The sequence below is a fragment of the Pomacea canaliculata genome, linkage group LG12 (assembly GCF_003073045.1).
Source record: "Pomacea canaliculata isolate SZHN2017 linkage group LG12, ASM307304v1, whole genome shotgun sequence".
In the NCBI taxonomy this organism is placed as follows: domain Eukaryota; kingdom Metazoa; phylum Mollusca; class Gastropoda; order Architaenioglossa; family Ampullariidae; genus Pomacea; species Pomacea canaliculata.
In genome coordinates, this window is record NC_037601.1 from 20,310,794 (window position 1) to 20,325,171 (window position 14,378).

At 39.6% G+C, this 14,378-nt stretch overlaps 2 protein-coding genes across 2 annotated transcripts; one reads left to right on the forward strand and one right to left on the reverse strand.

Moving 5' to 3' along the window:
* The first annotated feature begins 1,301 nt into the window (after positions 1-1,301).
* LOC112576952 lies at positions 1,302-6,354 on the forward strand. The gene is made up of 11 exons (XM_025259840.1): positions 1,302-1,383; positions 1,837-1,895; positions 2,262-2,348; positions 2,718-2,812; positions 3,236-3,328; positions 3,550-3,613; positions 4,239-4,319; positions 4,426-4,574; positions 5,258-5,375; positions 5,642-5,737; positions 6,014-6,354. The coding sequence occupies exons 3-11, from the start codon at positions 2,304-2,306 to the stop codon at positions 6,080-6,082; spliced, it is 810 nt and encodes a 269-aa protein (XP_025115625.1). The 5' UTR covers positions 1,302-1,383; positions 1,837-1,895; positions 2,262-2,303; the 3' UTR covers positions 6,083-6,354.
* A 15-nt stretch (positions 6,355-6,369) lies between these two features.
* Positions 6,370-11,721, reverse strand: LOC112576949 (octopressin receptor-like). The gene is given in 6 exon segments (XM_025259832.1): positions 6,370-8,646; positions 8,974-9,435; positions 9,730-9,753; positions 9,755-9,906; positions 9,909-10,204; positions 10,996-11,721. Coding segments are annotated over 5 exon segments (1,401 nt in total). The 5' UTR covers positions 10,135-10,204; positions 10,996-11,721; the 3' UTR covers positions 6,370-8,109.
* Positions 11,722-14,378: the final 2,657 nt, after the last annotated feature.

The following is a 14,378-nucleotide window of genomic DNA, read 5'->3' on the forward strand; positions in this document are numbered from 1 at the left end:
AGTTTTGCAAATCATGGAAATTGGGAGGTTTTTAAAAAAGATAAAATTGATCCTTCGCCTATAACAAACAGCATTGCATTATTTTTTTTAGAGTGATCTTATCCTTCAAACAATCAAAAACAAATAACTTGTAATGAAATGGTTTGGCATGATTTTTTATAGTGATCTCATGTTTCATTCTTGAAACAATGAAATATAAGTTGATATTGAATTCATTTTGTGATACTTGTGATTTTATCCTGAAAATGTTCAACATCTGATGTTTGTACACTTCTTGCTGTTTTGGCATTCCTGGTATCTGAAATGGTTGAGCTTTTGACAGAGGGATAATAGTCATGTAGAGACAGTTTGCAGTTGTAGGGTGTCCACTAATTGCAGGATTTACTATATTCTACAAATAATTCAAGAACTGATTGCTAGGTGGTTAGAGCACCAGCATCCAAACAGAGGGAAGCACACTAGCCAGTTTCATATCTATGTCTCCAGCTATTGAATGGTTATCTTTCCCCTAGATAACTACAGCCACAGAAAGGGAGAGGAGTAGTGACCATACAGAAGTGCTGGCTATAATATAAGTGTAGTATTTAACACCTCACTCCACTTCATCAGAAAGATTACTGGACTACCTTTACAGTTTTTGGAGTATTTTTTTACTGCTTTGTTACAAAGAATAATCAAAGACAAAATTTCCATCCAAAACCACTTCTCATTGCAATAATTTTTAAATTAAATGAAATCAGGAACTGAGACTTCATGTCAAATATTAAAATATTTTTTTATAATTACAAAAGAAATTGGTGAGAAATTTGTGGGAAAAGCAAGATGACCAAACCATAGATGAGGAGCAAACTGTAAAACTGTGGCTTCTGGAACAAGTGCAAAGACTTACAAAGCCTGTACGGGAGCCAACTCAAACTACTGTTGTTCCTGAAGCAGTAATGAGGTAAAAATGAGAAGAAATAAAATGCATATTAATGTTCTTTTGTCTTTTTCGTTGGTTACAGAAGTGATCTCAAAATTAGTTCAGGCAGGACTTTTATAAGGTTTTTTTAAGGCAGCATTATTTTTTCATTCATAAATTTTGTTGTGTTTATTGCTTGTTTCCAACAATGTTTAATGTATATAATCTTTTGTGATCTGCTTTAAACTGGAAGTTAATTCCTCTTTTTATGAACAAAGCAGAAATGTCTTGAATATGAACTCTATCTTGTCTTGACAGAAAAAATGTCAGATAAATGCCAGCAAGAAAAAAATGAAATATATGTTTATGCTTGCAGGACGTTACTTGGCCTTCCTCCATATTTGTTTTTCACAAATAGCACCTTGAGTCGTGTCAGCCCGGAACATGTGAATGTGACTATCAGATTTCTAGAGGAATTTTTGGTATGGTTGTGTACAAAACCATTTTTTAAACCACTTTATTGTCTGGCAGCAGTCTTGACACTCACCGTTTGCAGCACGCACACACTTTTTTCCATGTTCTTAAGTTAAACTGTGCAGAAATAAACAACATAGTAAAGTATTGAGCTTAATTTCCACAGTTTATTATTTTACGTAAGTGACATCAGGTTGTGGAAAATAATGCTTAAATTCACAACTTAATTTTTGTGTGTTTGTGTAGAATTGGACTGTTATAAGACATGCATTTACGCTGCATAACCAAGGGAATTAAAAGACAGCCTTTGATTTGAAAGTCATACTGTTTGGAGATTTTAAAAAATTCTATACCAAATGCAGTTTGTTGTTTCAAGGACATAACTTTATTAGCTGACTCATGAACATCCCTAAATGGAAATGGTATATAAACTTCCTTTGAACTTTGACCTCTGATTACAGATACCTTCTTTTGCTGAAGGAGGCTTTTTTCCCTGGAGATTATTTCACACCTCTTACAGGTAATGTTATTCATTATTTACAAAGATTAAAATTGGAAAAGCTGAGTATACTTTATCTCAAAATACCATGAAAAGAGAATATTAGCATGTTTCTTCTTCTTGTGATTTTAATGGTGGTGGAGTAAATAAAGACTAGGTGTTAGATTAAATTAAAGAGTAGCTAATGATGGTGAAAATATAATCACTTATTTATGATTTAATTGACAGGTAACATTTAAAAACTATCAAAATTCTTGACATTGTTAAAATTTGTCTTCATTTTTGAGTACACAGCATGAGTTTCATGTAGCAAGGAGTGGTGTGAAGAATCCTTCTCTGTTATTGCACCTGGCAGAAGATTAAACACAGAAAAACTTTTCTCGGCAGGGTTACCATATTGTGGCCAGTCAGTGCTCTGGAAAAGATGTTATGAAACCATTTGAAGAGCATCCAATAATTATTTTGTCTTGTGTGGTGAGTTGAAGTATGTGATAGATTACATTCTTTTGGTAATATGCCATCTAGCAATCTCCTAATAAACTTGTATGGTACTTCAAAGAAAGTAAAGTAATTTGGCTGTTATCACAGTTGGTTTTTTTTTTCTTTAAGACTTGTTTACACAGATGCCTGTGTTGTCTAATCTGTGGCTGGTTGAAATGGAATATCTCAGAATCTATCTTAAAAGCAACCCAAAACGCTGATGCATCCAATGAATTTTGCGGACGCTTTGTTACTGATGCTAGTTTCCACTAAGGTTGTTGGTCTTTACTCATTGACTTTGTTTCATGTGGAAGAACCATTTTCCTAGTAGAAATGTTTTTAGTTTTGTTTCTTTGCTTGAAGGTACACTGGTCTGCACTATGCTTCTTGTTCCCAAACTCCCGGCCTCTCAGTGTGCTCCTGAGTGATCTACCATCCCTTCTCCTAGACACTGACAGGTAAATTTAATTTGTAGGGATCTGTTGCAAGTTTTTTCCTCAACAGCCACCCCATTCTTACAACTTTGTATTTGTTTTCCTGGCTATATATGTGATCAAAGTAGCTTACAGTTCCCACAGATTTAAACTGTTTAAGCATACTTGAAATCAGGTTATATATACATTATTATCCATCAATATATGTGTTAATAGCTGAATGCATAATTTTATACAAGAAAGCTTGGTGGGGGGTTAACTCAATAATAGTTTTAATCTAGAAAAGACCACCACAGAAATGCATTAACTAAACGTAAGATGTTGAAGACCCACTTATCATAAGTTAAGCAGATATTTTCCTTCCTTGATGTTAGTCTAGTGATTCTACAAACTGATGTTTAGAAGAGTAAGACATATACTTTGTCTGCTTGTGTCTGTTTGTCTTAGGTTTTTAACTGATGGAACCCTTCTTTTTGCACCAGGATCTGCAAGGAAATCATTTGTTCTTGGAGCAACTGTATTTGCACAGTTGCTTCACAGGTAATTGTTGAAACAGCTTATTTACCAAATAACATGCATGACACCTAACTTGTCATAACGTAAAGGTATGGGATTATGTCACACAGTATGTAATATTCTCAGTGTACTGTTTCTTGATAGCTTAGTGAACTTGCATTAGAAACTTTTTGTAACTCAGAATAGTACAAAGCACATTTATAAAATTATTGTTTATATGATCATCCTTACTTCTTCTCATGCAGAAACTGGAGAACATCACATCCTGTAGACAAGCTTCTTCAAGTGCTTATGGAAAAAGATTGCAAAGTAATGCTAGTTAACTGCGAACACATTTATTACAGATATATGTTTGTATGAATATGCTTCAGTGTTCTCCACTTATATACATACTCTCTGGCCTGGTCATATAATATGTGTATAATGTTTATATCCTATTCTGGTCTCTCACTATTCTCTTGTTCTCTCCATTTTTCCTAAGACTACTATCTTTTCTGTCTTGGTCACTTCAGCATCATGCCCTACAGATTCTATTTCTTCTCTTATGAGTTTTGGCCTTGGAGTTCTCTGCCCTTCAGTGTTAGACGTTCCTCATCTTTCACAGTCCTCAGGTCTTATAAATACATTAGTTCAGAGAGTATTACTTATAATGTGTCTTCATTTAGTCTCTTCTTGTTTAACAGGAAATGACTGACTATTACTTTTCATTCCTGAATAGTGGCTTTATTCGTGTATTTGCTCCATTTTTTCAAGCTATTCAGCTGTTTTAATATCTACATGAATCTTGACATTAAAATATCAAATAAAATCTAGTAGTCAAAATTTATTAAGGCTAACTTCAACCTTCAAAACATTATTTTAACCATAACTTTTGGGTCTGTCTTGTTTCAGCATGCAGTGAAGATTATCATGTTATAATGTTCTTATGTTGCAGGCTTTGTCAGTACTCAATGAACTTGTGCTACTCTTTCTGTCCGATCCCCACATGATTCATGGCCTTTCTGCAGAACATGAGGTGTGTCTGCTTAGTTCCATAGTTATTATTCCTCTTGTGATAACCACTCCTGATGACAGTCATTGTCTCTAATTTTTATATATTTCTTTTTTTATTTGTTTCAAAGGAGTTTGGCCCCAAACAATGGTTAGGAGAAATGTGGCAGAAAAATCTATGGTTATTTAAAGAAGCTATGAGCAGTCAGAAGCAGACATCACAGTGTAGCAGACTGGCACGCTTTGGCAGGGAGTCGCTGAGAAATCTTGTCATCTTCAGGTACCTATTAAAATGGCAGCAAGGAGCACCCACTCTTCCATTGTTACACTCAATCACCTTCTGTTTCTATTTTCCATGTGTTGTTTTACCCTGACTGAATACACTTTTTAATTGTTGTTTATTATTATTTCCAGTCTTTGGTGTCATTTAGTCATTCCTGATACTGCATTTTGAATTTAAATCATTAGCAAATCACAAAGAGCAAAAAAGATTAAGAGAAACTAACCTTACCTTTTTTTTCATAACCTAACTCAGCAACCTTGACCCAGCACTGCATACACTTTATTTTTATTATCAAGATGCAGTTTTTTATTTGCCATAGAATTTCTTTATCAGGGTGGAAGAAATTTTATTATGTCATTCTAGTTATTTTATAATTTTATAGTGTCAAGCTTATAAAGTTGTGTGCTTCTTATGCTCTTTCCCATTATTATGTTTATTATCCAGTTTGCCTATTAAAGAAAGTTTTAAAAAAAGTCACATTATATTAGAACATCATGTATGGCATACAAATTGTCTTGATTTATTTCACCTTGATTATTTAATTTAGTTTTCCTTGTCACAGAGTCACTAGGCCAAAATATCCACTTTCATCAAATATTGTTCAGGATTTTTTTTAATTTAGCAGCCACATTGTTTATGCTGGTGTAATTTTAAACTGTTTGACATGCACATTTGCTCAGATGTATGAGACAGATGACCCTACACAAGATCTCCATGGATGCAGATGTTGTTGCTTTGGTGGTTCACCTGTGCTTTAGCTTGTGTCAAGTCTTTGAAGAGGCATCATCTTTTTCACAGGTAAATCAAACTCAGTTTTAATGTGGTCTCCAGGATGCATCAAAACTATAATAATTAAGGTAATAATAGTTTGAATGAAACACTCGCTTGTTGCTGTATGATCAGTTGAAGGATAATAATTCATTTGTGTGATTAATCTGTATCTAGATAATAACTGTTATTATGTGAAAGGCAGTTTTTTGTTTTGGTGATGATATAATTCTTTCTACGTAGATGGTGGCATATAAAATGAATTTTTCATCATATTTGGTTGGTTTTCTTTTCAGCATATGATACAAACTAGTGATGTGCATGAGATTGCTAACACAGTGAGGCAACTGGTGACGACTGCGCCTTTACACATCCTTCAGAATCTGGATGTGGTCAGTAATAAGCCTTGTAGACAAACTGTGTGTGTGAGAGAGAGGGATTTTTGTAAAATCATTATTTTCATCATTATGTCTGCTGCACTGGATTCCTGGTTAGTCAGATTTTAGGATTTCTGGTTTCACCTAATGTAATGCATTTGTGAAAGTTTTTTGCGAGGCTGTTGAACTTGTGCAACATTGCTACTGTTTGCAAATATTTAATGTGTGCAAATATAAACTTTCATTATGGTGTCTGTCAGATTTTCAAAGACACATTCTCTCTCTTTTCAGAATGAACTAAAGACATGTGGCCTGGACATTTTTTACCTACAGCAACAGAGACTTAAAACCGGCTTGTGAACTGGTGGGTAGGTTTGATACCAGATCATTGTCTGTACATTGTGTGTGTGGAGAAGGAGAAGCATCAACAATGATTTTCCATGTTCAAGCAATAGTCTCTACAATATTGCAGGCATCAACATGTCTTAGAAAACTGTCGTTTATTTGTCTTGGACCTTGCCCAAAACCAATCTGTAATTTGGATAACTATTGTCCATGTTCTGGAAGGAAGGCAGCATTTATGTGTATGTATATATGTGTGTGTGTCTCATAAGTGAAAGAGTGGCCATGTGCATTTTTTTTTTATTATTTCCGTTTATTTAAAAAGGTGTATGAAGAGATGTGGTGCACAATGCAGTAACATATTTGCAGCACTTTTTAATTTGTATATATTATTAATTGATAGTTAACTGCTTATGTTTAGAAATTTGTGGATATCCTTTGCTATAAAATTTAATAATATGCAGTTTTTAAAATAGGTTTTGCATGTTTGTTATATTATCATAACTTTAAAGTGATAAACATTGTTTGATAACAAAAATAACTATTTTGTGTACAGGATATGTATATACCATCATTCAGTGGTGCAATTATGTTAAAATAAAATTTTAGATGAAACTTTTTAATGTTTTACAGAAACTGTAAATAAAATTAGCTGAGAACAATTGCCAATAAGATTGTAAACTCTTTTGTGCTGAAGAAAGAATTTATAAAAATTCTTTTATTCATCATGTGAGTAATAATTTCAGTTACAGGCATTTCAGAATGCTGGGTAAAGCATTCTTTGATGTCTATTAAAATACATATTTTGACAGCCATTTTTCTTAAGTATCAAACTCAATATGTACACCAAATATGCATTCCACTAAATCTACTTACAAACTGGAAGTACAGATTAGTAAAAAGTATCTCAAAGTTCTCAGACCACATGATGGAGGATGGAGATTGTTGCGTACTGTAGTTTCAAATGTCCTTCAAATCCATAAGATGTCCTGTTCCTTCTTCAGGACACCAGATTGTTCAAAACTAGTCAAACGCTTTTGAAGTTACAAAAGGCAAGCTGTATCATGTGCTCTCTATAAGAGGTCTCCAATGATTCTTTTTGATCTCCTGATTTATGTTTTATAAACACTTTCTGCACATCTCTTAATCTGATCAGTCCCAAAACAAAGTTTTTTTTTAAAAAATTATTCAGAAACTGAAGACAAGAGAAATGCTAACCTGTTATGAGGTAGACTGTTTAGCACTGTGTGCATACGGTGTGACACAGGTTGTGCATGTGAACCATGATCTACACATATGTTGCTGCTACATCAGCAGAGCATCGATAATTAATGAAATCATTTATCATGTAATGCTACTGCCGATAAAAGAGCATCAGTTTCAATGCAGGTATAAACTTTATAGCAGGTACCAAACGTCCAGCAGGTCCAGTGACCAGAGTCTGCAAGTCAAACAGTTCAACAGTTTGTTGTGCTGCCTTGGAAAACTGTTACAACACACTCATGAAGCACTTAGCAGCAAAAACATCACCGTTATCTGTTGTGCAAGAGGTGTCAAACTGCAAAATAGCTACAGACAGGTCATTTCTAGTCACAGCCAGCTTACTTAACGGGTATTCAAAGAGATTTGAAGTTTAAATTTGAAAACCCTGGCTTCCCGAAACAGCAGCGCATTTTGTGGCAGTTTCTCATCGTGCACATCTGAGTTGCTGTTGCAGATTTTGAGAAAAGTCTGGAAGCATTGGCTGTTCGTGAAGAGCATGGCCACGCCTCTGGGCTTGCAGACACCTCACTGTGTTGAGCGATGCTCGCGAGGGCTGCACCGAGATTGAACGACTGACGTGCATGAGACATTTGCTTACTAATGCCCACGTAACACACTTGGCTGCGTCACAGCATCATAAACGGTCGTGTGATGAACGTCACAGCCTCATACAAGAGCACGGGCGTGTGGGTCACATGACTGGGTCGTACACGACATCGCAGTGTCTTACACGGGTGTGTGCGGTACGTCACAATGTCTTATCACAGGCATGTTAGACAGTGTTACACGGCCACAGGTGAGTGGGGCACGTCCAGGTCATCGCCGGGGTCACCGCAGCAGCACGCGCCGCAGCAGACACAGCGGCAGAAGCAGTTGTGAAACATCTTCTTCAGCGTCTGGCGGGCATCTTTGCGGAAGCCCGCGTTGAGGAAGCTGTATATGAGCGGGTTGATGGCGTTGTTGATGAAAAACGACTTCACGCAGAACTTGTAGGCGACCTCGCCGACTGGGCTGAGCCGTCCTTCAAAGTCCTTAATGGTGCTGCGCAGAATCATCACCACGAGGTAAGGAAGAAAACTCAGGATGTAGGCCAGGGTCACAGCAAACAGCACGGTGGTGGTTTTCCCGACTCGGATCTGCGTCTTTTTGTTCGGCTGCACCACTTCTGGCTCCGGTTCCTTTGTCTTGGGGCTTCCTTTGCCGCCAGTTCCTCGGGGAAGAGTTCCGGTGGTCAGAATGGGAGGGTGGTGGCTATTCTTATGGCTACTGCCAGTTGCCTCGGCTTCCGACGACAGCTCAGTACTGGTTTGATCGGACTGCTGTGGACAAAATAAAAGCACAAAATAAAGTCAGTCTGACTTTCCTTACTGTGTAATTGTGTAATACCCATGGGCCTTTTTTTTTTACAAGCGATTATTGATGTGCTTAACCACTATACCCTTCTCCCCTCGACACACACAGAGGAGAGAAAGATGTATTGCAGAACCTAGAAAAATTATATTTTGAGGACAAAACACCTGGCTGCACCTTTGCCTAAACTTGTTTATGGGCAGGCTCGTGTGTATGACGACTCATTCAGACTATCAATACTTCTCTCCCCCACCCCACCCAAAACATTCTGTGCTTCATAGGCTTCATACCCTTACCTGACTGTTTGCCTTGGTCAAGATCTTGGAACCAATTGTCTTGCGCTTGCGCCGCCAGATGGCCACGCCGATGCGCGTGTACAGGACGGCGAAAAAGGCGATGGTGAGGAAGAACAAGGAGAAGAGGAAGAGGTAGTAGATGGTCGGGTAGATGGTACCCCGCATGGAGTCGTCTGTAGAGCAGTCGGACGCCACCAGCGTCTCGTGGCGGAGTGGGGACCGCTGGAAGTTGTAGCGCGGTCCGTGGCGTAGCTGAGCCGGGTGGTAGCGCGCGCTGTGGCCTGCGTGCTCGTCCTCGTGGTACTGCACGTGCAGGTTGACTGTCTTGCGCCCGAACAGCAGGCAGCTGGGCCAGGATGTCAGCACACCCAGCAAGATGGCCATGGTGCACAGACACTTGGCCTTCTGCACGCTGAACTGCTGACCCAGCTTGCAGATGCGGAAGTACCGATCGAAGGCCACCTGCAAGGTGTGCAGAGATGCGAGGTTTCATGAAATGTTGCGAGCTAGAATTTCCTGCTTATGTGCTTTACGAAACAGTTTTGGTTTAACCGGCCACAGCTTTGCTGTGAGAAATATAATTTTTTTACAAGAGGCGCAATATTTTGTTATCGGTTCGTCACAATAATAATGACTAAGCCAACTGGACTAGTCCAACCAAATAAAACTAAAACCCTGCGAGCTGTGGAAAGTTCAGAAGATTATTTAAATCGTTTAGTAGCTGCGTGTTTTATTTCTTTTATTTATTTTTTTTACCTGGATAAGTATGGTGCTGGAGGCGAATGATGGTACTTGAGTGTGAGAACCGGAGTATCTTACAGGCGATGGGCATGTCGAACATGTACGGGTACCTCAGGTCCGCAATCTCAGTGGGCAGCCCTATAACGCAGCTGAAGAGGTCCAGTATGGCCAGGGACAGGATGAAATAGTGGAGGACGCCTTATAGGACTTGCGCAGGTAGACACAGCAGACGAGGACGTTGCCGAACGTTCCTGTGATGATCAGGACGACGAGAAATACGATGACGGGTATGTATAGGCCTGCCTTCTCGTCGTTCAGGCACTGCAGCAGACGGTCGTGCTCGCTCACCCCGTTCTCCGTCACGGTGAGGTTGAGGGTGGCCGGGTCGGTGCAGGATGTGAAGGCGACTTGCACGTCCATCTTGAATGAGAGCTGGTAGTGGGGAGGTCACCTGGCGCAACAACGACACTTGTGACCCTAGCAGTTGTGGCTGTGGTGTAGGAAAACAAAATAAAAATAAATGATTCTCTTGTATTATAATGTATTCCTAAAATATCTATTTCTGCACCGATGCTTCATAGGCAGTGATAATTGCGGGATGTACCCAGCCTTTCCATTGCTACACCCTGAAATGGCTTTAGGTAAAAAATTAACAGCATTAACTTGAACATAGCACCCTTTTTAGTTTTGTTTGTTTGACTTGATGCTAGTTTTATAGGCAAAGATGAATTATATAATAAAATTATTGTCTCTGTGGATAAAGCCTAACCAAGGCGAAAGTCCAAACTTCTGAGAATTCAAACAGGATCCCTTGTGGACTTGAAGACAACTAAAGCATTTTAAGTAAACCTCTCTTATGATCATCACCCGCGTCCACTGAACACGTGATCTGCAGCGGTTGGCAGCCGTCGTTTAACGATGAAAGCATTACATAGACTTGTAATAAAAATAGATGATCGATTACCATCTTACAGTCAGAGTTGATTACAGGAAGCGGAGTCTCAGACTTGTTGCTTGATGAAAGCGCGGATAACGAGAGTCAGAAAATATCATCGCCGTAACAGGAAATCTGCGATTGCTTCAAGTGTTAAAAACTTCCGGTTCTTTTGCCGGCAATGTTCTTCCAAACATTATCATTGTTCAAAGATTTACCCCTAAAAATTCTCACATAGTTTTAAATAATTAGAATACAATCGTATTAAACCATAAAAAGCCAAATAACGATCATTGGAAGACCTCAAAGCCCGAGAGAAACGAGTGCAAAATAACATTGGTACTTACCGCGTTAATGCTTTAGTTAATGAGTGTCCATCAATGAAAATATTTGTTTCCCAAGAAAAATGAGCATTGCTGTCTCTGTGGTAGTCAAGGAAATCACAGAAAATAGTTCTATCTCCAACTGACAATGTTTTCAGTTTGTTAATTTGGCACAAATCGGTGGGGTAAACAAGCATTAATTATTCCTTTTCGGCTCAAGCACTTCAGATCGACCTTTAGAAAGTCTCGTGAAAGTCACAGACACGAAGAAGAAATGTTTTGTCTCAGTTTTTCAGAACTCCAAAGAAATCAGTTACTGTTGACAGCCAGAAACAATATTCCTCGATGTCCGAAGCAGCGTAGAAGAAAAGTCACTGAATGTCTTGCGACGAAGTAATGACAGTCCGGACAGAAGTTTAGAATGTTTATAAAAACAAGAATTGTGGAAGTTGACGGATGGAGACAAAAGCCAGTGAGAGGCAGCACCACCGGCACTGCACCTTGCGGCTGTTGGTTTGTCCAAGAAGTGAGGAGGATTGTGGCGAGAGGCGGGTGATATACCTACTTGTGGGCATGGCGTGAAGGGTCGGGGTCATGTAGGGAACAGGGCGACAGCTCTCAGATGTCCTCTGAAGGAGGCACTTGGGGGCCGCAGCACAGCGAGTGTAGCATGGTGGGCAATCGTCACAAGCTGAACAACTTCCTATCGTTAATGACGCTCTTCATCTTGAAGCATGGCTGAATCTCAACACCGGGCTTCTCAGGAGTGGTCTCCACCTTTCTTCACTAATTATCTTGCGACCTTTTTTTCTTCTTCTTTGGTCTCGAAGGAAGAATTTCGTCGTTTTGCTCTTTTTTCGCACGTGTTTGTGGGTTCAGAGAACGCGTGCACACATGCGCATGGCTCAATATTTCTACAGCTCCCTCCCCCCAAATTTTTTCCCCTACAAAAAAAGGGGTGAGCACACGTGCGTGGACGGAGGAAAGGGCTTAATTACTTAAAATAGACTAATTTGCTGATTTTTTTTGTAGGAACGCTGAAGACCTTTGCGCTTGAGTGTCGAGTTCATGTATTCCTGGACACCGGCAGTTTATCTATAGGTGACATTGTCCTTGTAGGTAAGGAACCAGTTGGTTCAGTTACCCCGAACCGCAAACTACAGTAACTCCCGCCTGAGGAGGTGAAGTCACCTAGCCAGTGGGCATTCAATTATAATTAGTGTCTTCCCCCCTACCTCAGAAATACTGTCACTGGCCTGTTCTACGCATGCGCGAATAACCCAACACTGACCTCAACAGAGCGTGACCTCTGTTCATTCATTTTACCAAAACAGAAAAACTATCTAAACCCCAGCGCTGCCTTATGCACACGTGCTTAGTTTTCGTGTGCGGGCGCGGGATCTCTCTTAGCAACACACACAGCTCTCCATAAGATGATGATGATAATTGATGATTATTGATGATGATAAAAAATAACTAAAAAACATTTACCAACGGAAAAAAAAGTTTCCAATAGAAATCGGCCCGAAACCCTTTGCATTCGAAACCATTCGGGTTTGCTATTTCGCTGTAGCAGCCCCAGCAAGTTCAGTTACCGTGTGATGTCCAGTATGAACGTTATTTCGACTGCTGACCATAAAAGTACAAACTAAAACAAACGGTAGACGCATAGGTAGCAAAATTTTGTGAGGAAAATAGTCACGACCGGGACTTACTGTCACAGAGTGACTCGTAAAAATTACGAGAAACATTTAAACAATCGAAAATGAAGCAAGAAGCTACGGAAAGTTATGTTTATTATGTTTATTCATTCTGACTAGTTGATGTTCTTGGAGCAAATACAAATGTCAAAATATTTTCATTCGGGCACATTACCAGCGGATAATATCCGAAGGTGTCATGTCGACTGAAAAGTCCAGTTTCGTTTTCATACATGTTTGCTGCTAAAAATAAAGGAACTCATTATGAATTTACGACCAGAAGTGTCAAAGAATGGCTTATTAAAATAAAACCTTTGTAGAGAAGTTGCTCTCCGTCACGTCGATCGTACACTGATGCAGACAAGAAACCTGCAACACTTTCTCTCGTGTTTTGCTGTTTTGTCTAAAACTCAAACTATTGGCTATAACAGCTTCTGGCATCTACACCACCTAATCACATGGCCCCCTTCCTAAGAGCTGACAGGTGGGCGGCGGTACGAGGGCGACTATTCTCGGAGTCGCTTACAATACAAAGACTCGTAAAGTAACTTCTGGTGTCCAGGTGCTGCCCTCACACATTCGAATAGCCAGCATCGCTCTCTCCATGTCCAGCCTGATAGAGTTTGTTGAAAACTAGAGAAGTATATAGCCTATAGGTCTTACGCATTATCTCTTAATAACCAATTTCAAATATTCTGTCAATAGAGTAAACATAATTTGACAAATAAAGAGTTATACACCCACTGAGCTGAAACTATAAGAAAGTGAAATACTCACTACCATGTAAATACAAAACTAGAGTTCATCAAATCTTAGTTCCCAGTAGTCTCACCGCTGTACTCAGCCATAGGGTCAGTGTTGTTGTCCCTGAACTCAGCTGCAATGTTTCCTATGAATGTGTGAACTTCTTCTGACTTCGGATATAAAAGAGAAAGGTGAGGCTGGCATGTGGTCCCATCCATCCTAGGGATCCACCCCGACCAGCCTTTCCCTATCCACCAACATTTATAGAGATGTAGGAATGGAAATAGTTTTAGAAAATTATGGACAGAAGTTAGCTTCCTTTTTTTTTTTTTGAAAAATCTCAACAATCAGTTTTTTTATTTATAACAAACCTCTTTTCCCCCACCCCACAAGAAAGAGAAACAACTCTGAACAATTTTAACCTGAGTAAAGCCTCGTCTCCAAATGATTTTGGTTTGTATGAACTAGATTTGACGTGCCCTTGTGTCCAGACCACTCACCCGTGGGCCCAGCTCTCCACATCCAAAGATTCTGGGTCCAAATTGTCACTTGATGAATGATTTCCGATTCGTGTTTTGGAATGAAGTGGAGTAGTTTGCCCCTTGGTGTTTCGTGATGAAAGCACCGGTCCGCCAGTACGGCCGTGAGACTGGCCAGCCACCAAGTCAGAGTCAAGGGCCCCTTAGCCACCATGAAACATATACTCTTCAGTCTCAAGTATCGAGGGCCAACTTTCCCAGGCTTCTGCTTGGCTGTCTCACACAGCCGGTGTCGTGATGTTTGTCACAGAATTCCAAACAGTGTCAGCCGCTGTTCTCGGTGGCAGCACTTCAGCCACAGACAGGACGGGGGAATATTCTTAGTTTACACTTGGGGTCTGGAAGACTAGGAGAGAGAGAGACGGCATTGATTACAGAGATACATGGCACTTTCCCACCCAGTATGTCCAGACTTGCTGTAGTT

What these genes read in the sequence shown, in the direction of transcription:
- LOC112576952 (XM_025259840.1), top strand. Translation starts at nt 2,304, where the DNA reads ATGAAACCATTTGAAGAGCATCCAATAATTATTTTGTCTTGTGTG. An exon ending in CTTCTCCTAGACACTGACAG is followed by an intron (nt 2,813 to 3,235) that starts GTAAATTTAATT and finishes TGTTTGTCTTAG; the next exon opens with GTTTTTAACTGATGGAACCC. An exon ending in AGGCATCATCTTTTTCACAG is followed by an intron (nt 5,376 to 5,641) that starts GTAAATCAAACT and finishes TTTTCTTTTCAG; the next exon opens with CATATGATACAAACTAGTGA.